This window comes from Acipenser ruthenus, chromosome 8 (assembly GCF_902713425.1).
Source record: "Acipenser ruthenus chromosome 8, fAciRut3.2 maternal haplotype, whole genome shotgun sequence".
Classification (NCBI taxonomy): domain Eukaryota; kingdom Metazoa; phylum Chordata; class Actinopteri; order Acipenseriformes; family Acipenseridae; genus Acipenser; species Acipenser ruthenus.
In genome coordinates this window covers 49146708-49171609 of record NC_081196.1, presented here as the reverse complement: position 1 = coordinate 49171609, position 24902 = coordinate 49146708, and the positions used below count along the sequence as shown (strand labels likewise).

At 39.7% G+C, this 24902-nt stretch overlaps 2 protein-coding genes across 2 annotated transcripts; both read right to left on the bottom strand.

Annotated features, from left to right (window-relative positions):
• Nucleotides 1–4468: 4468 nt before the first annotated feature.
• LOC131696658 (testis-expressed protein 30-like) lies at nt 4469–10837 on the bottom strand. Its single transcript, XM_059029134.1, has 5 exons — nt 7633–10837; nt 7031–7261; nt 6605–6656; nt 5932–6134; nt 4469–5210 (listed from the first exon to the last, which is right to left on the bottom strand). Exons 1-5 carry the CDS (start codon nt 7663–7665, stop codon nt 5052–5054), a joined length of 678 nt encoding a protein of 225 aa, XP_058885117.1. The 5' UTR covers nt 7666–10837; the 3' UTR covers nt 4469–5051.
• A 132-nt stretch (nt 10838–10969) lies between these two features.
• On the bottom strand, nt 10970–24000 carry LOC117407036 (protein O-glucosyltransferase 2-like). Its single transcript, XM_034011576.3, has 10 exons — nt 23473–24000; nt 22388–22593; nt 21846–22051; nt 19989–20066; nt 18126–18298; nt 17637–17874; nt 14620–14829; nt 14183–14272; nt 12867–12971; nt 10970–11189 (listed from the first exon to the last, which is right to left on the bottom strand). Exons 1-10 carry the CDS (start codon nt 23646–23648, stop codon nt 11172–11174), a joined length of 1500 nt encoding a protein of 499 aa, XP_033867467.1. The 5' UTR covers nt 23649–24000; the 3' UTR covers nt 10970–11171.
• Between the last annotated feature and the right edge of the window lie 902 nt (nt 24001–24902).

Sequence of the window (24902 nt, the reverse complement as noted above, 5' to 3'; positions counted from 1 at the left end):
GTTTCTCTTATTTCAAGCCAAAACTGATGAAAATGTTAATGAACAAAGTATTTCTTGTGCAGTATCACGGTATTGTTCCCACCCAATACCCATGATAAGCTTGGAAGCTAAATGACCAATACAATGATTCTTTTTAGAACTTTATGACCTATATTAAGTTTATCATATATTGCATTTTAGGGTGTTATGCATGTTTATTCTTAACAGGCAAAAATAAGGACATATATAATAATACTCAATCACTGAATTTGTTCCTTTTATTCTGCTTTGGCTACATGCCCTGTTAGAGTGGGACTTGAGTAAAATCAGCAACCCCATGGTAGAATACATGCCTGGGTCTACATCTGCATCTTCAACCCACCCTGTCACCACTGTGTCTTAAACATGGCTATACAAAGAGCTTGGTACTGCATAGTGGCATTTTAACCGTGTCTTACCACAAGCCCCATCTATGTACTGAAATCTATGTAAAGCAACAGCAACATTTATATGGGTGTCTATGCATATTATATCACTTATACTTACTGTGACAGGAATGGCTGAGGGTCTGACGTCACGGCAGAAGAAGGGACAACAAAAACAAAAAGGTATTGTGCAGTGGCGCGGGCGCCGTTTTATTTAAAGAATCCAAAAATAAAATAAATATTTCAAACAGAAAGCACTCGCTCACAGAGCAAAAATAAAAGGGTAAACAAAAACAAATCACGAACACAAAATAATAACTGCAACACAGGTCAGGCTGGGCAGATTGCCTTCACTGTTCCTATGTTTACTTTCTCTCTCGTTTCTCCGTCACTCCTCTCGCACACTCTCCTTCTGACACCCACCCTGAACTGGAGAACTGCAGGCTTTTTATATTCAGGTGACCATCTCCCGATTAGCAACTAAATTAATCACTTAATTAATTCGGGAGATGGCCACCTTCTGCACGAGTATTTTTCATTACACCTGGCAGAGGACGAGCACCGATCTCGCCTCTGCCAGGACACGTTTTAAAAATAAACAAAACAATAACAAACATACGGCGCTCGCCGTCATGCATACAACAATCAAAATAAACAAACACAAAATAACACAGGAGCGGAGGGGGAACCCTCGTTCTAAAAATAAACAAATCAATGTACAGGGCTGCTCGCCCTGTTACATATCCCCCCCCTTGTGCAACGCACACATGGCCCCAACGGCCACCTCCCCCCTCAGTCTCAAAGTCCCGGACGAGGGGGAAGAGAGTTGCTTCTGGGGGGTGGCCATGGTGGAATCTCCGGCACCCCCCAATTCTTCGTGGCCGGCAGCTCCCTCTTCTGGGGCTCCCTCCACACTCTCTCCTGCCGCGAAATTGCGGCTGGGGGAGCTGGTCTCCTGACCTTCCCCCTCCTCTTCATGGCCAGCAGTTTCCCTCCGTGGGGCTCTGACCACACAAACTCCTGCCGCGAAAGTGCGGCTGGGGGAGCTGGTCTCCTGACCTCCCCCCCCTTCTTCATAGCCGGCAGTTCCCCTCCGTGGGGCTCCGACCACACAATATCCTGCCGCGAAAGTGCGGCTGGGGGAGCTGGTCTCCTGACCTCCCCCCCTTTCTTGATGGCCGGCAGCTCTCCTCCGTGGGGCTCCGACCACATGACCTTCGGCCGCGAAAGTGCGGCTGGGGGAGCTGGTCTCCTGACCTCTCCCCCTTTCTTGATGGCCGGCAGATCCCCTCCGTGGGGCTCCGACCATAGCGTAGTGATCCCAGGCGAAGCCGGATCTCTGGCGACCCCAGGCGACGGCAGCGGACCCTCGGGAGGCGACGGCAGCGGACCCTCGGGAGGCGACGGCAGCGGACCCTCGGGAGGCGACGCAGGACCGGCAGCAACCCTAGGAGATGCAAGGGAGACACAGGCGACCCAAGGCGATGCCAACGGCGGGAGGGGAGCCCCTGGCCATGAAGGCGGCAGCAGGAGCTCCACTTCTCCCAATGGTGGTGGTGGTGGAGGTAGAGGCAGCTCCTGCTCCTCTCCTCTTGACAATAAAGGCGGCAGGGGCTCCTCCTCTTCTGGCGGCCAAGGCGGCAGGGGCTCCTCCTCTTCTGGCAGCCAAGGCGGCAGGGGCTCCTCCTCTTCTGGCGGCCAAGGCGGCAGGGCTTCCTCTCCTTCAGGCTGCAAAGGCGGCAGGGCTTCCTCCCCTTCAGGCTGCAAAGGCGGCCGGGCTTCCTCCCCTTCAGGCGGCCAAGGCGGCCGGGCTTCCTCCCCTTCAGGCGGCCAAGGCGGCCGGGCTTCCTCCCCTTCAGGCGGCCAAGGCGGCCGGGCTTCCTCCCCTTCAGGCGGCCAAGGCGGCAGGGCTTCCTCTCCTTCAGGCTGCAAAGGCGGCAGGGCTTCCTCCCCTTCAGGCTGCCAAGGCGGCCGGGCTTCCTCCCCTTCAGGCGGCCAAGGCGGCCGGGCTTCCTCCCCTTCAGGCGGCCAAGGCGGCCGGGCTTCCTCCCCTTCAGGCGGCCAAGGCGGCAGGGCTTCCTCCCCTTCAGGCGGCCAAGGCGGCAGGGCTTCCTCCCCTTCAGGCGGCCGGGCTTCCTCCCCTTCAGGCTGCGAAGGCGGCAGGGCTTCCTCCCCTTCAGGCTGCGAAGGCGGCAGGGCTTCCTCCCCTTCAGGCTGCGAAGGCGGCAGGGCTTCCTCCCCTTCAGGCTGCGAAGGCGGCAGGGCTTCCTCCCCTTCAGGCTGCGAAGGCGGCAGGGGCTCCTCCCCTTCTGGCAGCCAAGGCGGCTCCTCCCCTTCTGGCAGCCAAGGCGGCTCCTCCCCTTCTGGCAGCCAAGGCGGCAGGGGCGCCTCCCCTTCAGGCGGCCAAGGCGGCAGGGCTTCCTCCCCTTCAGGCGGCCAAGGCGGCAGGGCTTCCTCCCCTTCAGGCTGCGAAGGCGGCAGGGCTTCCTCCCCTTCAGGCTGCGAAGGCGGCAGGGCTTCCTCCCCTTCAGGCTGCGAAGGCGGCAGGGCTTCCTCCCCTTCAGGCTGCGAAGGCGGCAGGGCTTCCTCCCCTTCAGGCTGCGAAGGCGGCAGGGGCTCCTCCCCTTCTGGCAGCGAAGGCGGCTCCTCCCCTTCTGGCAGCGAAGGCGGCTCCTCCCCTTCTGGCAGCGAAGGCGGCTCCTCCCCTTCTGGCTGCAACAGGGAAACCAGCAGGCATGTTCCCTCTGCTGGTTGTGGTGGAAGCCGAACCAGCAGGCATGCTCCCTCTGCTGGTGGTGGTGGTGGGAGCAACATGTCGTCCTCCCACGGAGACGGAGGTGGCACCAGCAGGTATGCTCCCTCTGCTGGCGGAGGTGGGAGCGACTCACAGTCCTCCCACGGCGGTGGAGGTGGAACCAGCAGGTATGCTCCCTCTGCTGGTGGAGGTGGGAGCGGCTCACAGTCCTCCCACGGAGACGGAGGTAGCACCAGCAGGTATTCTCCCTCTGCTGGCAGAGGTGGGAGCGACTCACAGTCCTCCCAGGGCGGTGGAGGTGGAACGAGCAGGAATGCTCCCTCTGCTGGCGGAGGTGGGAGCGGCTCACAGTCCTCCCACGGAGACGGAGGTAGCACCAGCAGGTATTCTCCCTCTGCTGGCGGAGGTGGGAGCGACTCACAGTCCTCCCATGGAGATGGAGGCGGCACCAGCAGGTATTCCCCCTCTGCTGGCAGGTACCTGGGCTGTGGACCTTCGGCCTTCCCCTTCTTGGGCCGTGGACGCACCGACTCCCCCCTCTCGGGACGTGGACGCACCGACTCCCCCCTTTTGGGTCGTGGACGCACCGACTCCCCCCTCTTGGGTCGTGGACGCACCGACTCCTCCCTTTTAGGCGCAGGACGTTCGGGCTCCTCCCTTTTAGGCGCAGGACGTTCGGGCTCCTCCCTTTTAGGCGCAGGACGTTCAGGTTCCTCCCACTCCAGGTCCGTGTCTTTGAAGACCTCCAGGCAGTGGTGCTCCTCATGCCCGTATCTCATGCAGTTGGTGCACCACTCCTCTTCCCCTCGTTCCACTTTTCCTCTCTGCCTCCTCCTCCTCCTCCTCACCTCTGTCTGTGTCCCCTCCTCCTGCCATATGGGGAAGGTGCCAGGGGAAATGTGCCATGGCTCCCCACAGTTAAAACACCACTCCTCCCCCAACAGGCAGGTAAGGCAGACTTGCTGCGGCTGTTGCTGCTGCAGCGGCTGCTGTCCCCTCATCCTCCTTCTTCCTCCCATCTTCCTTCCTCCCATCCTCCTCTTCACTCTCCTTTTCTCCACACACAAAAACGAAAAAAAAACGAAAAAACCTGCAGTACCCTCTTCTGCCTGCGTCCTGGAGGCGCTGCAATCCCACGCAGGACACCACGTGTGACAGGAATGGCTGAGGGTCTGACGTCACGGCAGAAGAAGGGACAACAAAAACAAAAAGGTATTGTGCAGTGGCGCGGGCGCCGTTTTATTTAAAGAATCCAAAAATAAAATAAATATTTCAAACAGAAAGCACTCGCTCACAGAGCAAAAATAAAAGGGTAAACAAAAACAAATCACGAACACAAAATAATAACTGCAACACAGGTCAGGCTGGGCAGATTGCCTTCACTGTTCCTATGTTTACTTTCTCTCTCGTTTCTCCGTCACTCCTCTCGCACACTCTCCTTCTGACACCCACCCTGAACTGGAGAACTGCAGGCTTTTTATATTCAGGTGACCATCTCCCGATTAGCAACTAAATTAATCACTTAATTAATTCGGGAGATGGCCACCTTCTGCACGAGTATTTTTCATTACACCTGGCAGAGGACGAGCACCGATCTCGCCTCTGCCAGGACACGTTTTAAAAATAAACAAAACAATAACAAACATACGGCGCTCGCCGTCATGCATACAACAATCAAAATAAACAAACACAAAATAACACAGGAGCGGAGGGGGAACCCTCGTTCTAAAAATAAACAAATCAATGTACAGGGCTGCTCGCCCTGTTACACTTACATACAAATTAAATATTTTAGATGCATTTTGTTGGACATATACAACCCTCCAGCAAGCCCTGTGACAGGGTGAACAGTCTCAGTGGAATTTCTTTTCACAATCACAGGCCACACATCTTCAAACGGTTTCTTGAATCCACGAAAGAACTTGCGAGTTCATTTCATCCATTATTTCTTCCTCAGTTCGTCCTTTCACTCCCATTCCATGATTTGCCCCGTCTATCCAATAAAGTTTGGTAGGTGCCACCATTTTGTTTACTTCTCCTTCCAGCAAGCTCTAAAATGATAACAAGATAGGAATACGACTGCACATGTGGGCTGTCTACATGTGAATTAGGTGAAAGATGAACATGACTGTGTAACCACAATGATGAGGTAGTCATTGGTTGCTGGCTAACCAATCGTACCATATTTGTGGTCATTTAAGCTGTTGGTCTCCCCTGAACTTTCCCCTTAATTTAGTCTTATTTCTGGATTTATTTTGGTATTGGAAGAACTATCTGTTCCACTATTTGAAGCTAAGAGGGGAATTGGGGGGGGGAAAGAACCACTATATTTCCTGTATGCCTATATCCACAAAAACAAAATAATATTTACATATACATAAGAAGTAAATGATGCCCCCCCCTCTATTTTTTGAAGTAGTTGACCTTTCAAAAGAAAACGGATGCTGTCCTATAGAAATTAATTTTGCAATTTGTGAAATTCTTTAAAAAAACAATATATAATTCTGAATGCTAAAAGGCAGAATCTGTGCAAATGTCACCAACTTACCTTTACTGTGTCCCAGAATTTAAGTGAGAGACTTCTTTAATATTAACTTCTTAGGGACTTGAAATAATGCAACCCCCAGATACTGTAATCCTTCTCTAACCCAGGAAAAACTGAGCTACAGCCCAAGAAACTACTGTTTCATATACAGCGTTGTGTTTGAGACATATGCACATTCAGAGACTGATTCCTGATCTACCACACAGCGTGTGATGTACAGTACTCACCTTTTCACACATTTCATCAGCAGTTCCTGACAGGAAAAGTACCGGGTTCTGCACAAGTTGCAGATCACTTGTCCGAAGCTTCTTTTGCTGCTTTGGTGGGTGTAGTGGATACGACAGGCATATGAGGCCCCGGATATCGTCATCATTGTTCTCCATTAGTTGTTTCACCACAGCAGCAGCAGCACGTGCTCCCATAGAACGCCCTAAAAGAGAAATGGAAACAAGCTAAAAAAAACCTGAAACATCAATCCCAAGACTTGGCTGACATTGTAAATAATGGAAACAAAACAGGGCATGAAATCACATGTACCTTTATAATATGCAAATCAACCATGAATCAAAATGAGGAATAATTGTTTACTTTGCAATGTAAATTGTGTGGAATTTTTGTTTTAACAGTACTATTAGAACATTTATTTAAAAAAAATGTAAATAGCAACCATTGTTAAAGTTCTGTTAATTGACATACTAGACAAAGCAACACCAATTAACAATAACAATATATTTGTACGAGGTCTAGTTTCACATAATTTATAGTAATAGGACCATTTGTCTGGGGGCTGGTTGCACACACCCTGAATAACACTAATTGTGGACTACCTTACCTAAAATAATACAAACCTGTGTCTTTGAAGCCAGACAAAGATGTACCATTGATAAAGTAAGAGCTTACCTCCAAGGAAAAGGTCATTTACTTTATACTCCTTTGACTTCCTCACGTATTCCTAAATGCAAAGTTTGTACAACATTAACCACAGAAAGTTCTACATTTAGAACACGCACAAACGGGGCATGCTATATAATTAATTAATGTCACATTTAAAACAAGTAAGATACTAAGGTTATAAACACACACACACACACACACACACACACACACACACACACACACACTCTTCAGGTTAGGATAATATACGTTTTGAAAATACATGTTAATAAATGTTTCAAAATAATATAAAAGTGAGAGCCATTCATTACTGTATGACTCAATTTATGATTGCTGTCAGTAACAGTTTACCAAAAATTTCAAGGAGAAAAAGCGTTCACGTTGTGTACTGCCACTGCAGCAAAATATTGAGCAAAGCAGTTGATTTCTTACCACAACAGCTTTATAAGCATTGACTCTATAAGCAAGGTTGAGCCCTTTACAGGTAAATCTGACACACAGAATCCCATTTGAAGCAAGAAACGTTGTTATTGAAACCAGATGACGGAAGTTCATGTCTCCTCCAGCTCCATGTGTGAGAATCACTCCACAAAAGTTATGATCATCTGGTACCGAAACAATTCCATCTAGAGATTTATCACCGAAGGGGATGTTTACTTTCACCTGGAGAAATGCAACATATATGAAAGAGAAACAAACGTTTTACTTAACCTGGTTCAACAACGTGCAAGCTCACAAGCCTGTACAAGCGAAGTGATTAGTTACAATTCAGAATTAGCAGATCGCTTTTGTTTAAAAAATGAAATATTTACTAGAGTTGCAATATGAAAATGTCAGCATTTTGCACAAATGTGACATTACAAATTGCCTGTCCGCTTATATATATATATATATATATATATATATATATATATATATATATATATATATATATATATCTTTTGTGAATGAGTTTAGGTAATTCATTAAGTACATTAAAAACGGTTTATGTAAAACCATGCATTTGACCAAGTTAGATTAAAATAAAACATTACCTCCTGAAATGTCATTGCCGCCGTTATGTGCATTTGAAATAATTTAAACAATGCCCGCCAACAATATTTACTTTCTTGAAATAAAAATCAAAAGCTAGATCTACAACCACGTTAGGAGGAAGTTCGTTCTGCAGAGTAGTTTTGAATTTGCTTCTTGGTGCCCTCTGGTGTCAAGGCGTAAGAAGTACACTAAATACATTTTCACCACGAATTTTTGGGATACTTCCAGCGGCTAGAAATTGAAGAAAAAGATGCAGAAAGATTAGTTCCTGACAAATACGCGTCACCTTGACGTGTCTCACAGATATTTTAGTGCATGTATTTCCTTGAATGTGTGTACCACTTTATTGAGACTATACCCTACTGTAAAACTGTGGCCTGGTCAGACCAGCTGCTAATCAAAACTAGTTTTAAATACTGAAGGTGTTTTATAAAATGCTATCATCCTCTTTGATTTGAACTCTGCTTTGTCGATGGCAGGCTCGTGTCTGCTCCCGCGTTATAATATCTTACATGGATGCAGTTGGTGAACATACACCTTCATGCTTGATTCATGCCTTGACTCTCACCTGGTTTAGTCAGCCACTGCAATTACTTCACATTTTTGAACAGCTATTGCTGATTATGTCCCAATTCAAATTCTAGATTTACACCAGACATTTGAAATTACAGTAAGAAGTCTATTATCCGGAAGTCTATTAAGTGGATTATCATTAAACTGGACCACTACCTGGTCCCAATAAAACATTTAACATGTGTTAGACACATATATGGGTTTTGCAGGCTACAAAAGTTCTGAGTCAAGGTCAATTATCCAGAAAATCAGTTCACCAAAATGCTTATCACACACACACACACCATTTGTCAGGTTACTTGATGTTTTAATGTACTTAAATATTAACTGCTGGTTGCTTGGTTGCGAGACATAAAGATCAATTGATGTTTAGAAGTTATCTTTGTGGTAGTTCATATTTAATTATTTTAAAACAACCAGTTAGCTTTTGCCAACACAGCTATTATGTGCAAATTGGTATACTTAACATACACTGTACATACAAAAATATATAATTGTATTTTATAAGGAGTAATATAAGAGCTGGACTTTCATCTCCACTTAATCCATTTTGTGTGTCATATGCCAGTAATTTAACTCACATGCAACTTGGAACAACCAAGTGCTGCAGCTGTTTACCTGTAAGAATATAGTGTTACTAAACAGATAGACGCATGCAGTTAAGATCAGGATTACCAATTGAGAAAAACAGTGACCCCTTGGTCCTCTAACAGTATAGATACACTGGGCAATTTGTGTGATGATAACCACAGGGCTATATGAAGATTGATTTCCTCACTGGGTTATATTTTTTAAGTAGGGGCCAGTGTGTGTTTGTGCTTAATGGAGCTCAGTATGATGATTCACTTTGGCACTTATTCCATTTCTTTTTGCAGAGAAATCTCTTAAAGCCTCTGGCCAATGCTAAACTAACAAAGCGGGGGAGATTCTGGCTGGGAAACTGATTTACGGCTAACTCACTTTAAATGTATTTATAGTGCATAACCTTCCAGAATTAAGTTACTGAATTTGTGATCACTCTTCCACCAAGTTTCAAATTGTAGGTACCTACAGCTATGGCCAAACGTTTTAATTCAGATATTTTATTTATCATCATGTAATCAAAGAAACTAGGGTGATGCAAAACTTTTGGCCATAGCTGTAGAGTATCTCCATTTGTTAAGATTGCCCAGTACACTAATTTATGGTTAGAGACTCCTGTTTTGCCTGCTCTTTTTGAAATGGCAGTGTCTGTAGCCAAGAGGCTTCCAGCTACTTCTCCTCTAATGCATTTTCCCTGGTTCCATGAGATTTTGGCATTTTATGAAATTATTGTTCTGATGGATGCTTCCTTGGTCAAGGTCAACCTGGATTGCCTGGCTACAGTAGACACTTGGTTTGGCGCCTCAGTCCTTTTCAATTAGCTTAGAATAAGCTCTGTTCTCTGTTTTTGCATTATTAGATTTACCAGAGAGAGCCCGATTATATAACATAAAATGTATATGGTTCATGACTTTTGCAAATTGCTTTCGATAAAATAATTGGTTTGTATAGCTGTGCTCAGTAAGAGAACATTTTAAATAACTGAACTTTTGTCAAATAAATGTAAGTTCAGGATATGTAAATTTTTTTGGGAACAGGTTTGTAACAGCTAAAAATCCATTATCATTGACGCTGTTATAGGACCATAAGGAAGTATGTACCTTAATTTTAAGTACTGTACTTCTAACACATTGACACCATTTTATATCTTTTTTACAGTTTTATTGTTACTGTACCGACAGACTCAAGGCTAACCAAACTGAACTTTGAACACCAATTTAGTAAAATACTGGTTAGGTCTTATAACTAGGTTTTGTTAAAGTATTTTATTTTGGTTCATGTATTATTCAAACATACCTTTCCAGTAGGTTCAGTTCCTGGATAGCACTAATCTTGGAGTTCCTGATATTATTACTTTAGGTAAGGCAGCCCAAGACTAGTACATTGAGATCTGCAAAACCACCAGTTTGTGAAATTCATTGCCACCATATAATTCCGACAAAGCCACAGCTGGATGGTGGTGGTGGCGGAGGACTATATGATTTATATAAATCATCAAGATGAAGTGAACCGAGACACACATGCACAGCCGTGCAGTATTTTGTCAGATGTTGCTATTGCAAGCAAACTGTGAGACTTGAATTAAAATACTCAATATTCAAGATTAAATTATACTTATGACATTACCTGAAACATACATCTACTTGATTTATGTTTTATGATCAAGTGTTTGAAGTTATGGATGAAAGCACATCTTAATCCTGGCCTGAACACCCCCTGACTGTTCTGGTTCGCTCTAACAGAGACAGACAATTATACCAAATTGTGAAGTGGCAGCGAGACATCTCAATTATCACCAGTTCTTTTTTTAAACTGATCCTGTACATCATAATAATCTTCCCTTTTTGCTTGCTTCATGTCACAATGGAGAATTTTGAGTTTTTAACCTCAAAATCCACTTTCACCACAAGTGTCTCACTGTCAGAAAAAGAACCCTGTGACCTAAATCATTCACATCTTATTCTGAGGCCTGGCACTTTAAATCTGTTTCTATAAGCATATACCACATCTGCATGATGTAACTGAAGCATAAAGCAATTTGTGTTCTCTTCTGTTTTAAATATCCTGCCTGCTCATTTATACATTTCATGAACTAGTATAAATATAGTATTTAAACCATAGTATTTAAACTATCCTACCACTTGTCAGTCATTTGCATTTGATGTGGCTCACAACCAACCATTTTAATAAATGTTGGAACACATCTTTATTACAATTAATTCTCCTGACACCACTTCTATAAAATACAAGAATATACACAATGTATACTAAACATTAACAAAACTAGGTTCCTTGTTTTTGTAACAATTAAAAACATATTTGGCACTGTGGATTTATCCCAGCTAACGCCTAAACACTGGCACACGGTATTGCGTTATGGCTGTTAAAGTTCATCTTTAACCTGCAAAAAAGAAAGAAAAAAGTCATAGTTAAAGGTGTTACATTATATACACTTTAAAGCCAAGAAGAAAGACAACACATATTTCAATTCAATGTTGGGATCATGACTGCTTTTATGGGTATGGTGAGAGTGGTGATTATGGACTATTTGGCCACTGGTCCTGTCTGTTAAGGGGAGAAGAAGAAGCCACTGCCCTCTGAAAGAGGAACTGATCTGGTGATGCCATGACAGCAGGGTGGACTGTGACAAAGCCACTCCCTTCCCCACCTCATCAAGGGGACTGCCTGTTATTAAGGTGGAAGTTGGGAACGTGGTGGGTAGGATTACATAGGATGCTGGGTGGCCCAGCGGTTAAAGAAAAGGGCTTGTAACCAGGAGGTCCCCGGTTCAAATCCCGGCTCACTCACTGACTCACTGTGTGTGTTCCTGAGCAAGTCACTTAACCTCCTTGTCTTTCGGGTGAGATGTAATTGTAAGTGACTCTGCAGCTGATGCATAGTTCAGAAGCCCTAGTCTCTGTAAATCACCTTGGATAAAGGCATCTGCTAAATAAACAAATAATAAAAATTAAAAAAAAATTACAATTGGGATTGCGATGGAAACGCCCAGACAAGTTTACCTGAGATGTATATAGCAAATGAGGAAGTGATCAAATGAGAGAGCAATCATTCAATACTCTTAATGAGAGAGAAATCATTCAATAATTCCCCCCCCCCCCCCCCCCCCCCCCGAATTTCAGCCTAAGCTTCCAATTACTTGAAATATGATATCCCATCATACGACTTATCTCGTCTTCGTCTCGACCAACTCTCTAAATATCTAAAACTATAATGGGGATATGCGTTCAAATATTCACCATATCCCTTTTACCGATAAGTTTTCTACTGTGGTTCTATGGCAAATGGGTGATATTCAATTTATCTAAGGATTATATTATTATTTGTTTATTTAGCAGATGCCTTTATCCAAGGCGACTTACAGAGACTAGGGTGTGTGAACTATGCATCAGCTGCAGAGTCACTTACAAATACGTCTCACCCCAAAGATGGAGCACAAGGAGGTTAAGTGACTTGCTCAGGGTCACACAATGAGTCAGTGGCTGAGGTTGGATTTGAACCGGGGACCTCCTGGTTATAAGCCCTTTTCTTTAACCACTGCACCACACATGTGATGCGTCAGATAGCCCCCGCCCCCCCATTAAAACCTACTATTAGCATCTGCATTTACTGTATCGCTTTGATGAGCGTGGCGTCACTGACTTTGTTTTATTTTAACACATTGACGATTCTAAATGAGACGTTTATAAGATGTTACTTATCTACCATGCTCATCAAAATTCTCATTAGAAAATGACTTGTATGCATAGAATTTGTATAAAGTGTTGTCCTATTTTGAATTAATAAATGTTCACACCGCCTTATATCGAGATTACTAGTTTTAGTGTAATGTCATTATGGGACAAATGGGAGCCATGTTCCACAGTATAAAGGGCCGCCTTATAAAGGGGGAAGCATTGTATGTTCCAAGAGAAAATAAAATATGTATATAATATGCAGTAAAAAACATATTTTGTTTGTAAAAATTCTTCATAAGCACACATGCTGAATAAGATAATTGCCCTCTTGCTTTTCACCTTGCCCACTATTACTTATTAGGCTCCATATCTATCTAACATACCTCCTTTCTGTGACAGGTACATGGGAAGAGGTCATCTTTTGGTTGCTCCACTAACTCCATTCCTTCTCTTATTTTTGGTTCACCTACTTGCAAGTTGGCATACTCCTAAAACATAAAACATGGGTTTTGCTTGTAAGAGCACCTACCAACTGGGTACTCTTGGTGAGACTGCAGCATGATTCGGTACATTCCTTTTGGTGGATTCTTTCTCCGTAGGAGTGAGAATAGCCTACTCTTCTTTTTAGATCAGCATACAATGCTGAATCAGGTTTTGACTGATAATAACGTGAAACAAACACCAAGCATATTCCATTTCACCTTGGTGCAACACTGTTGTTTCTTAGTACTGTAAAGTACTACAAATGTGGACTAACATGGACATAAATATATGCAACACAACCTGTAAAATAGATTAATGCTATATTTTACTGGCACATAAAAGCTTAAAATACCTACAAAACAAGGCCTTGCCAAGAAAATATTCTCCTTCACATAGTAAAACTTTTAAAATATCCTAAATGCAGTATATTTACAGAAAGTCGATGATTCATTGAAAAAAAAAAGCTATGCAATCTAGCTGAGAAGTATTTCACAATTGTAAGCCTTTCAAGGTTATGTTTAAACATGAGTGAGTCTGTTCATATTACATAAGTCATTAAACTCTTCACATGAAACAGCAATAATGTACAGGACACTGACATTACTGTTTCACAACTGTCGACCTTGACATCTGTCAGCAAATGCCAACGTGCAAGCATGAATTACATCAAGGACAACAAAATCCTGCCAGATGTAACATGCAGTCCAAACCAAATACAAACTCAAATGACTTCGTTTCAAGGATTCATCTATAAAATCTCCAATAAACCCCAATTGTGATACTCAAAAACATATGTGCTTAAAAATGTCTAAACTAAGATTCATCCCAATTGCACATGTAGTTAAATAGATATACACTGGCTGGCGACTTTAGCACCTGTACCTAATACCAGGTCACAGTGTACACAGGTTGTCAGTGTATGCGAGTACATACTGTATGGAAAGATGAATGCACACCTTTCTTGTTTACAATGTGACCGCACAAAGGAGGGGAGATTTCAGAAAAGCCTACTCTTTTACAATAATTATAAAATCCCACACATTTCATTCAAGCAAGTTTGTAACAATATTGTAACCTGATGTAAAAAAATAAGAATGTATTTTGGTGAATTGTCGATACAAAACAGGTAAAATGTACAGCATATTATTTAATTTAAAGATGTTTCAATTATATAGTTCTCATAAAATTAGGATGATGCTAAAATGATTTACTTTACCTGGAAGAGTTTAACATAGTAACAAAATATAGTGTCCCCCATGAGACTATTCCTGGCAAATTCCTGACCAGCTTTTGCAATTTTCTTGGCCTGAGCAAAAGATAAAAAGGGTTACAAGTAAAGCAGCATGTATTTAGTTTATTCATTCATTCTTTATTTAGCAATTGAGACTCAAGCCTAATTTGCATGAACATTAATAGCAGACATCACTTCATGCACAAACCAGACTTTAATCTTAAGATGTCAGAAGAAGCAATACTGTCCGTAGTTTCTGTTTTTTAGGGCCTTTGACTTAATTTCTGTTTAAAGAGATCTGGCAATTCTATACAAATAACATTGTACTGCTGTACACCTTGAATAATATGGGCATTAAGCTTGAATAAATGTGTGATTAAACTGCACGATAAGACATTTATTTGGAAAATGTTAAAATGTACCTCTTCATCATGATTTTTCACCCACTGTATCTTTTCCAGAAGATCACTCAAATCCCTTTTAAATGGAACGTAATGCTCCCAGGGTTTCAGGTCATTGTAAAAGTGCTCATAATAGATTGAGTCCTGCTTCAAGACAACACTGTCGCCAGCCAGCAGGTAAGGCAGTCTGTATGCAGCTACGGTACCATCAATATTGATTTGATATTTGTACTGCAAAAAACACAAATAAAATACTAAATAATAATTATGGTCTTTATCACAATATAAACAGCTTATTCAATATCCATTCAACAGACTAAACTCTGCAGTTCTACCTATGCTACAACATTCCATGGTGGTTTTCATTAATTCTACCTATGCAATTTGTATTATATGCTTTCAGATTCAAGGTTTATTTTCCTTATAGTAACTTAATTAATTCTGAATCACCACAAACATTTTAAACTGACTGAAAAAATATATATTTTCAGTATATTACTTTAAGGATATCATCTTTCTTTGCAATTTAAAAAAACAGACATATCATTTTACACAGGGATTGCTGCAATTTAAAAAAAAAGACAGTAATCAGGCAAGGAGAACAAAGGTCAGCCAATTAGCACACAAATCAAATGAAAAAAAAGAAGGGGAATAAACTACTCATACTTACAATTTTATGAGCTACTTTAAGCCTGCAAGGTTGGTCTTTTCTTTGAAACAATTCCAGGTATTTTTTCTTTTTATTACCTGAGATGTTCCCAATGGTTTGTTGTACGAGGCTCATAAACCAAGTTATTGGCCTATAACCATATTATTTACTTTTCAGTTTTACAACATAACTTCTCATATATTCTGCAATTTCTTACATAATGTAATGGTGTTCTATATATTGTGACATCATTTTTACTTATATCTTTAAATCTGAATTAATTCTAATTAACATTATTTTATATAAACTTATATTTATATTATCATGCAATGCTGGCTCTGAGGATCAGCCTTGATTTGACAGTCACTTTCTTTTGAGCATATTCTTCGTATTCTTATTCCTAGACCCTTTGGGAATGCCCTTTTAGTGTGTATCAGATGTGCAGAGGACATGTGTAAATACTGGTGCATGTCAGTAGGTTTACAAAAGAGATTAGTGTCAATTGAACCTTCAAGTTTTACTATGGTATCTAAAAATTATATTTATTTTCTTGTCCATCGAAGGTCCACCTTAATATTACTGTGCATTTAATTTTCCATTTTATGAAACTGGAAGAGATTCTTCATGTGTCCAAACCCCCAAAATATCATCTACAAACCAAATGTATTTTAAAGGTTCTCTTTCTGATTCTCTAAGCAAAATGCATTCCTAATTTAGATCCAATTGCTGTACTATCATTTTGTTTGTAATTCTTATCAATAAATGTAAAATAACGGTTTTCTAAAACTATGTTGATCATGTTCAGCACTTCTGCTGTTGGTATTGATTTATCTAGTCTATTATCTAGTGCTTTTTGACAAGCTTCTAAAGTTTCTTTACGAGGGACACTTGGATAAAAGGATTTTACATCCATGCAAAATAAAATTGTATTCTTTGGAAGGTTGTTCTTTAGTGATTCAAGTCTTTTTAAAAAATGTGTTTTATGCTCATAATTACCCTCTGAATCTGAGATGTTTTCATTGAAAAAATATTCTGCTAATCGCATGCGTCTCTCCCACTCCTTTAATTTGTTATCCAGTTTATCTTTATCGACGTATTTTTTAGTCCTTTACTCAACACTGGTTTTTGGGATGTGGTTGAAGTTTCTTATGTCTTATCTTTAGTGTATTTGGTATTTTGATTATCTTTCTTAATTATGCCACAGTATTCAGATTTTCTTCTGGGTTCGTTGTCTTTAAATACAATAACTGAGAAATTGTTATTGTTGTATATAAGATTAATTGGATCATTCTTACTTTTAATAGTTTCTATTGTGCCTTCGTATTTAAAATAATCCTTATTCTTTAAGTCTATGTATATGTGTATGGGCCTATTTAGGAGGTCTGCAGCTGCCAGAACTTCTGCCTCTGTAGCCCAAGAATCTATATGCCTGTCACTTAATTTCATTTTTTCAATATGGGTCACTGAGTCCATGTACATTTCATATCGTTTTATATTGCTTTCCATTAGTTCTATTACATTATGTCTAATTGTTCGATGGTCATTTTGTGAACTATATAAAACCACACCTAAACATCTAAAGAAACAGTTCCCATCCTTCTCTATTTGAGCTATGTTGTAGCCATCATAACTATTATAAATCACATTGCTCAAGTAATCTAATCGAAAGTGTTTCAGCAGTGTTTGCCTTATTCTCAGATTTGTTATGATTTGAAATTTTAATGTTTTCTAGACCTATTCTATTTTGTAATCCCGGTTGACCTATTCATTTGTGTAATTTCATTAACTTTTTGTTGTTCAAATGTTCTAGTGTTTTGTTCTCAAGGTTTTCTACTTGACGAAGTAACTGTCTAATTTCTCATGGAGGGAACATGCAATTTATGTCATTTCTAACTATCTCTATTTAGTTATTTATTTCTCTAATTCGTCTTGCCGATGTCAATTTAGCTTCCTACATTACCTTAAATGAAGTCTTTTTCAATATCTGATTTACATTTAATCTTTCCACTTCATTAGTCTTCATCGTTACACTTAGTTTTATCTTAAAACCAGTTGGAACTACTGCATTATGTATACAATTATAGTGTAACTCCTGAATGTGTCTAAGACTTTTGCACAGCAGTGTATATATAATGGGGATTGATTTTATTCTTAATACAAGGGCGGTAAAATGCGACTGACGTGTATCTGGGTAACGGATATCCAAGTGCTGACTGTACATTAAACACATATTTTTATGTCATTTACCTATAAAGATGCTTTTTTTATTAGTAGTATTATTATTATTAATTGTTGAATGCAACCTAATGATTTATATCCTTTGATTATATTTTTATAATACAATAACTGCTATTACAACCTTTGAAGTATATGCATGGGATGCACCTACCTTAAAGAAATCAAAAAACGACACATGCTTTACTAGCGGGCCATAGAGACTCTCATTGTGTTTGAAGAAGAAGAAGTTTGTGAAGGCCGCATCAATTAAATCTGGATGTTTGCGTGCGAGTTTCACCAACTCTAGCCTCTCTCTTCGGCTGTCCCGGCCTCTCCAGAATGCAGTGCTATTCTTGTCCTCCCAGATAGGCCCTGTGTTGGCCTGAACCGAGATCATGTCCAGACTCACACTAGTTGAGGCAAAGATTATCAGGTAAATAGTTTTCAACATTTTACTGTGAATAACTAAGAGAGGTGCTCATAAATATTTACTATCAACCAATACAAGTATATTCTGCCCCTAATCTTTGATAAACCAATGCGTTTTTCTTTCTATTATACTCCAGTTACACAGTACAGTGTTTCATATACATCACTGACATCACAGTAGCCCAGTGCAATGATTTTAAAGATAATAATAATTTAATAAAAGGCAGATTACCGGCCCATGGTCTCCAAAACAGATTCTGTTAAATCGTATGTTGGCATGACAATGTCTCTTGTTTCATTAGACCCACACCAGGATAAGATAGGATGAAGCTTCTCAGTGGGTTTTCTTTTCTCTAATGGCCAGTCTCCCAGATTCACAAAGAATTCCACATCTGGCAGTTTTACCTAGAAAATACAGAGTAAAATTACAGAGTATACTTTATAGAGAGTATATTTAATATTCCATTTAACCTTTCACACCATAGCGATTTCTATTTTGTGCTTGTCTGACTTACTGAAGTAACACCTACACCTATACATTTAGTTTTTATGTTTTGTTTATTTTCCTCTTGGATTATACAGTTGTAGTCCAAAGTGTACATACCCCAATGGAAATTTATAATTGCTAGAAATTTCTCAAACAAAGAATTTTAGGAAAAATCTTTTGTAGCAAAAGTTTTACATTTCGCGATGAGGAAAAAAGGTTACAAGAAATAGATATCTACAATTATTTATTTCAGCAATTTTTTTGCACAAAAATGCTCATTCATACTAATCATATAATCATATTAGTTTAAAACAGGTTATTATTGCTAATTGTGCCTCAGCTAGCAATTCATTTTATTTTCATTTCAGCGTCGTAACCAGAGCTGGCATTCTGGGTTTAGGTTTCAAGCTATAGCTGCAGTATTTATATGACTGCTTGGTATTTACTATTCAACCTCCAAATCTATGTTACACGGCAAACCAACAGAGAAAATGAAGGAGTCTTTTGTACTTTAGCAGAATTTTTACATGAGCATCAGCACTGATGATGCAAAAATACAACCATGGACATGACCTCGGTGCGCTCCTAGCTAGTTACCATGATTCCTTGTCAGGGTATGAATACTTTTGAATTAGCATTTTTTTAGTTATGCAACAAAATTGCTGAAATAATTAATTGTAGACCTCAATTTCTTGTAACCTTTTTTCCCTATCCCCAAATGCAAAAATTTTGCTACAAAAAGATTTTTCCTATAATTATTTGTTTTCGAGACATTTATAGAAATTATAAATTTCCATTGGGGTATGTAAACTTTGGACTACAACTGTATTTACAAACCTCTATACCAGGTCATCTGTTTTTGTCCATCAATTATATTTGAGTTTTCTTCCCCCCGGTTCATTTTTACGATCGGAAGCAACTTCTGCAAAACCTGCTGAATTCCATTTGATCTTAACATATGAGATTCTGATTTGCTCTGTATCTTCATCAATACATTTCCCACTCGATGCTCAGATTCTGTTTGCACTCAATAATGTTGAATTATGCTACAACCAGAGGTCCTAAGGACCTACCTCGCAACACATGCTATTGGTCATTATGTAAACCACAAGTCTGATGCGGGTCTAATGAAACAAGAGGCATTGTCATGCCAGCATTCGATTTAACAGAATCTGTCTTGGAGACCATGGGCTGGTAATCTGACTATTTTTAAATCAGTATCTGAGAATTGCATGGTTTAACATCACATTGAAGTAGCTGGTTTTATTTTGCTCTTCAAACCTCATGCTACTGGGCTTCTCTTGAAACAAGTGTATTCATGAATTCAGAATGTAGTAAATACTGCCATCTACTGGTGTTACTAGAAACTAATTTCTACACAATCATCAACTAAACAAGTTAATGTTTCTGAAAATAAACTTTCATCTATAATCTTTCTTTTCTTGGATCTATTTTTATGAGGCATAATGCTGAATTTACTCTACAGAGCAATTACTTTTCACTATTTAAATTGGTTGTTAAATTGCATAGCAAGGTAAATGCTTTACTGCACAGCTACACATGCTCCAATTTTGCCAATGTTTGTTAATAGACGATATCAGCACTTACTTTTCTGGTAAGAGAAAGTAAAAGGGCATCCATAAATATCCTAAAGCCAACATGTTCTCCATGGGTTTTAATGTAGACCTGTCAAAGAAAAATAATACAAGATAAATACACCTCCTTGCATTTAGACACTTTCCCTATTGAATCAATTACCATGCGGTATGTTATAATTAATGTTTCAATAGGCATGGTATATGAAGTATTGCAGCTGAAAAAATGGTACTCTTGTGGAATGTTGGTCGCTGGTTTGTGCCCATCCTTGGCTCTGTTACATATGTAAGTACACCATGGGGGAGCATACATATGATGAGGAGGGTATTATACTCGAGGCACCGGTTGTACCATTGTATATCACATTTTAATATATTTCTTGTTATTCATAGCTGTAGCAGGGTCTATTTTTAGAGCTATTTGTATAAATGAATTGCTCTCTGTGCTCTGATTGGTTGAAACAACCTTGAACCTTGTATAACAGAGTTTATTTCAGAAAAATGGCCTGATCCAAGTTATATATATTCCTCCATACAGAATCTTTCCAGATCCTTGATATCCTTCGGTCTGTGCTTATGGACTGTCCTCTTCTATTAAACCACAGGTTTTCAATGGGGTTCAAGTCCGGAGACTGAGATGGCCATTGCAAAATGTTGAATTTGTGGTCAATTAACCATTTCTTTGTCAATTTTGATGTGTGCTTAGGATTATTGTCTTGCTGGAAGATCCACATGTGGCCAAGTTTCAGCCTCCTGGCAGAGGCAACCAGGTTTTTGGCTAAAATGTCCTGGTACTGGGTAGAGTTCATGATGCCGTTGACCTTAACAAGGGCCCCAGGACCAATGGAAGCAAAACAGCCCCATAACATCAAAGATCCACCACCATATTTTACAGTAGGTATGCCTCTTTTCTGCACACGCATCCTTCTTTCGACGCCAAACCCACCGCTGGTCTGCGTGGCCAAAGAGCTCTATTTTCGTCTCATCTGACCATAGCACCCGGTTCCAATCGAAGTGCCAATGCCGTTTAGCAAACTCCAGGCGCTTACGTTTGTTGGTTGCTCTCAATAAAGGCTTTTTTCTGGCAACCCTTCCAAATAGCATATTGGCATGGAGGTGGCGTCTAATTGTAGATTTGGAGACTTGGTGACCCCAAGATGGCCCTTGGATTTCCCTTTACCTCCCGAACCATCTGCCTCACTGTGCGTGGGGGCAAGATACACTTGCGTCCTCTACCAGGCAATTTTACCACTGTTCCAGTGGTTTTTAACTTCTTAATTATTGCCCTAATAGCGGTAAGTGGCATATTTAGATTTTTAGCTATTGTTTTGTACCCATTGCCTGATTTATGAAGGTCAACAACCATTTGTCTCTTTTCATTTGTGAGTTCTTTGCCTTTCCCCACGGTGATGGATGACAAATGGATTTCATATGCGTGTTACCTCATTTTTATACCCCAGTGAAACAGGAAGCCATGGAAGGCCACAATACAGTTCCTTAAGACTGAGATTAACTTAAAGAAGTAGAATGTTAATGCAGATTTAATTTTGTTTGATTTTATTTATAAGAATCTTTTGGGGTGCCAATAATTCTGACACCTATCTTTTTGAGAAAAAAATGTACTTGTTAATAAAAAACTTTCTCTGAGCAATTATATTAGAATAAAAGAATACGGTTTTCCCATATATTTGAGCATAACATATAACTCATTACCTGTGTTGTTTATTTTATACAGCCTTTTTTTTTATCAAGGGTGCCAATCATTTTGGAGGTGACTGTGTGTGTATATATATATATATATATATATATATATATATATATATATATATATATATATATATATATATATATGAAAATCCAAAACAAATACCTGGTTATCTTTGATTGTGTAGTGACACAGACTTTGTCTCTGTCCAAACCTCTTTGTAATTTCTTTGACAATCTTGTCTGGATCAATAGTTTGAAAAAACGCTAAATCACGAAGAATCTGTGGTATGCTCTGAGGGCAATGCATATGTTCCAACCATTTAGCACTGTCATCTTCTGGGCACTCACAATTCTCATGATACACCGGTCCTAAAAAAAACAATAGACTTTTTCAAATATGTATTTAAAATGATATATTAATATACATAGTTAACAGCACATTTTTAAACTGTGTTTACTACTCAAACAATATGCCCATTAGTCTAAAAAGTTATCAGAAGGCAACTGTGTGCCAAAATGGTCATAATATACAATGTAATATAACAAGTGGTAGCAACAAAGCTTTCTACATGTCCAAATGTTGAAGACCAAAGCCAGGTGGTCAATAACTTACCAGCTTTATGATACACCGCAGCTGGAAGTTTAATATGTTAGTGTAGCCAAGTAATTGCAGGGTCAATGTTGTACAATAAAAAAAAGTGTTACCGGTCAATGTATATGGGGACTTTGCCACATGTTTATCTTGAAGTTGTACATCAATCTGGAGATTTGGGTAGCTTGCATACATTCTGTATCTGACCACAAATGAGCCATCCTTCCTGTCCAACACTTGCACCCAGATCCTTGAAAATTCTTCACCAGGTGCAAAAATCTTCACCTGAAATGTGCTTTCTCCAGGAGATGAAGTAAAACTATACACAAGGGAAAACAATGTATTATTTGTTAAAAACAATGAAAACGTGCATTTTAAAAATAAGTTTGAATGTGCTGCTAATACAAATGTAATCATAAACTACAATAAACATTGCTATTGTCTCTGCCTTAAATAGAAAAAAAAAAATCAGTTAAGTGACTGGCTAGCTGAATCGTGTAGTTTTGGGCTCACTAAGGAATACAGGAAGAATGACAACAGACAACCAGTCTGCAATGGTTGGGTGTGCTTTCTGTACATGCAATCTTAACATCACTGATATAAAAACATGACGGCCGAAACAATTCAGCACTTCTGTTAAGCTTTGAAATACAGGGAGCGAGGTATAATTAAGACTCATCTCTTCAGACAGCACCTGTAGAACTCCTCTGTTTTTCCCCTGGGACACTATCACCCTTCCTTAAATGAGCTTTATTTGCTCTTATCTGCCCCCTATTTTACTGCATTTTGTACTTCAGAGTACTGTAATCTGCCAAGTGTTTAATCTGTAGTATTTTGTATTTAATCATATCCTGATGTAACTATCACTGTCACTGTTATCTGGTGTATTATTGAATTGTATTTTGTCACACTTGTACTTGCTTGAACCAAAGTCATTGTACTTATCTTGCTCTTATTGTATTATTACTTGTACTGTAACACTTGAAATGTATTTGCTTACGATTGTAATTCGCCCTGGATAAGGGCGTCTACGAAATTAATAATAATAATAATAATAATAATAATAATAATAATAATAATAATAATAATAATAATAATAATTAAACGCGTGCATTGGCCCGTTTAAAAGTGAATTCATGTGCAAAATATCAGTAAAACACAAATGGAGTACTGCATGCTGCTGTGAAATAGTACTTACTTTTGACCGCTATTATCCACAGCCTGAATAAAGAAATACCGAGCTGGAAGCACGATATTGGGTTCCAGACCTGGTCCCCATACTGAACTTTTCATAGCACTAGGGAGATTGTTTCCGTTCGAAATTCCAGACAGTGCAAACACAAGCAGAGTGTAAAGTAACCACATTTCACACATTCCTGATTCCTTATGTCGTGTCTCGTCCGGCTTAACTATTTAAAATATGTGGTACAAATGTACTTTTCAGTTCAAAACATACTTCACTCAAATACAATGTTGACTTTTTTTTCTCTTTTCAATTATCTGGAATTATATTTAATTGTATAAACAAAGTACATAAAACAAAAAAAAAAACTACACTGTCCTTGAACGTTATATTTTGCACAATGCGATGGATACCCTATTAAAATATATATATATATATACATATAAATACTGTACATTGTAATTCGTAGAATTTAGTGATACATTTTGCTTTTCCTACCGAACTCCCAGACAGCCACTGAGGAGACAAAAGCTCTGATTTGTTGTTACGTTGTTAACCCTGATTGGACAAAATATAACTACACTGTAACCGAGACTCCAGTTGGTTGGATCTGGAAACATTGGAATGCTTGGATTGTGGAGGTTGGTTGCATTTTTATCCCGGAATTCAACAAGATGCATTAGTGTTAGAAAAAGAAATGAAGATTAAATTGCACGACAAATACAATTATACAATGAGCACAGCAACATAAAGGTGGAACTAAAAATCTGCTAGCAGCCAGGTTTTTTTTTTTTTTTTTTTTTTTTTAATATATTTATTTATTTATTATATGTATACTTTTTTTGTCGAGGGACCCTAGATGGAAAAAATGTCACCACCATATAAATGTCTGTACAACCACTTTAGGTAACCACGACTGTGGTCCTGTGAAAACAGTATTGAAATACATTGAAAATCACGACTTGGCTATCTCAGGAAGCATGATTAAAGGGTCTTTACTTTTTTTTGAGGTCTTGAGGTCAAAGGTCACATGACAACGCAGTCTTAACATACACAGGTATCAAGGGTTGTCCTAAATTGACACTGTCTGTAAGACTGTATTCTTTGACCTAGGTCTTAGCTATTACAGTAGTACATACCTGGGCAAGGCATGCAGCTAGATTTATCTGGCTTTTTTCAAGAAAAACTGTACTTTTTTTTCTTGCTATGTAAATTGGACAGGAATTTATAATCCTAAATGTACAGCATTTTCATACTTGGGAAAATACTTTTATGTTGTTTAAGAAATGCTTGATTGTATACAAACAAATGTGACAGTTCCAATGATTTTTTAAAACAAATATTTTATTATACAGCAGGAATAATAACATTTAAAAAGTTCATGCCTCTTTATACCATCACTTTCACAAGGGACTAGTCAGTTTGTTTACATTTCTTAAGCAGTT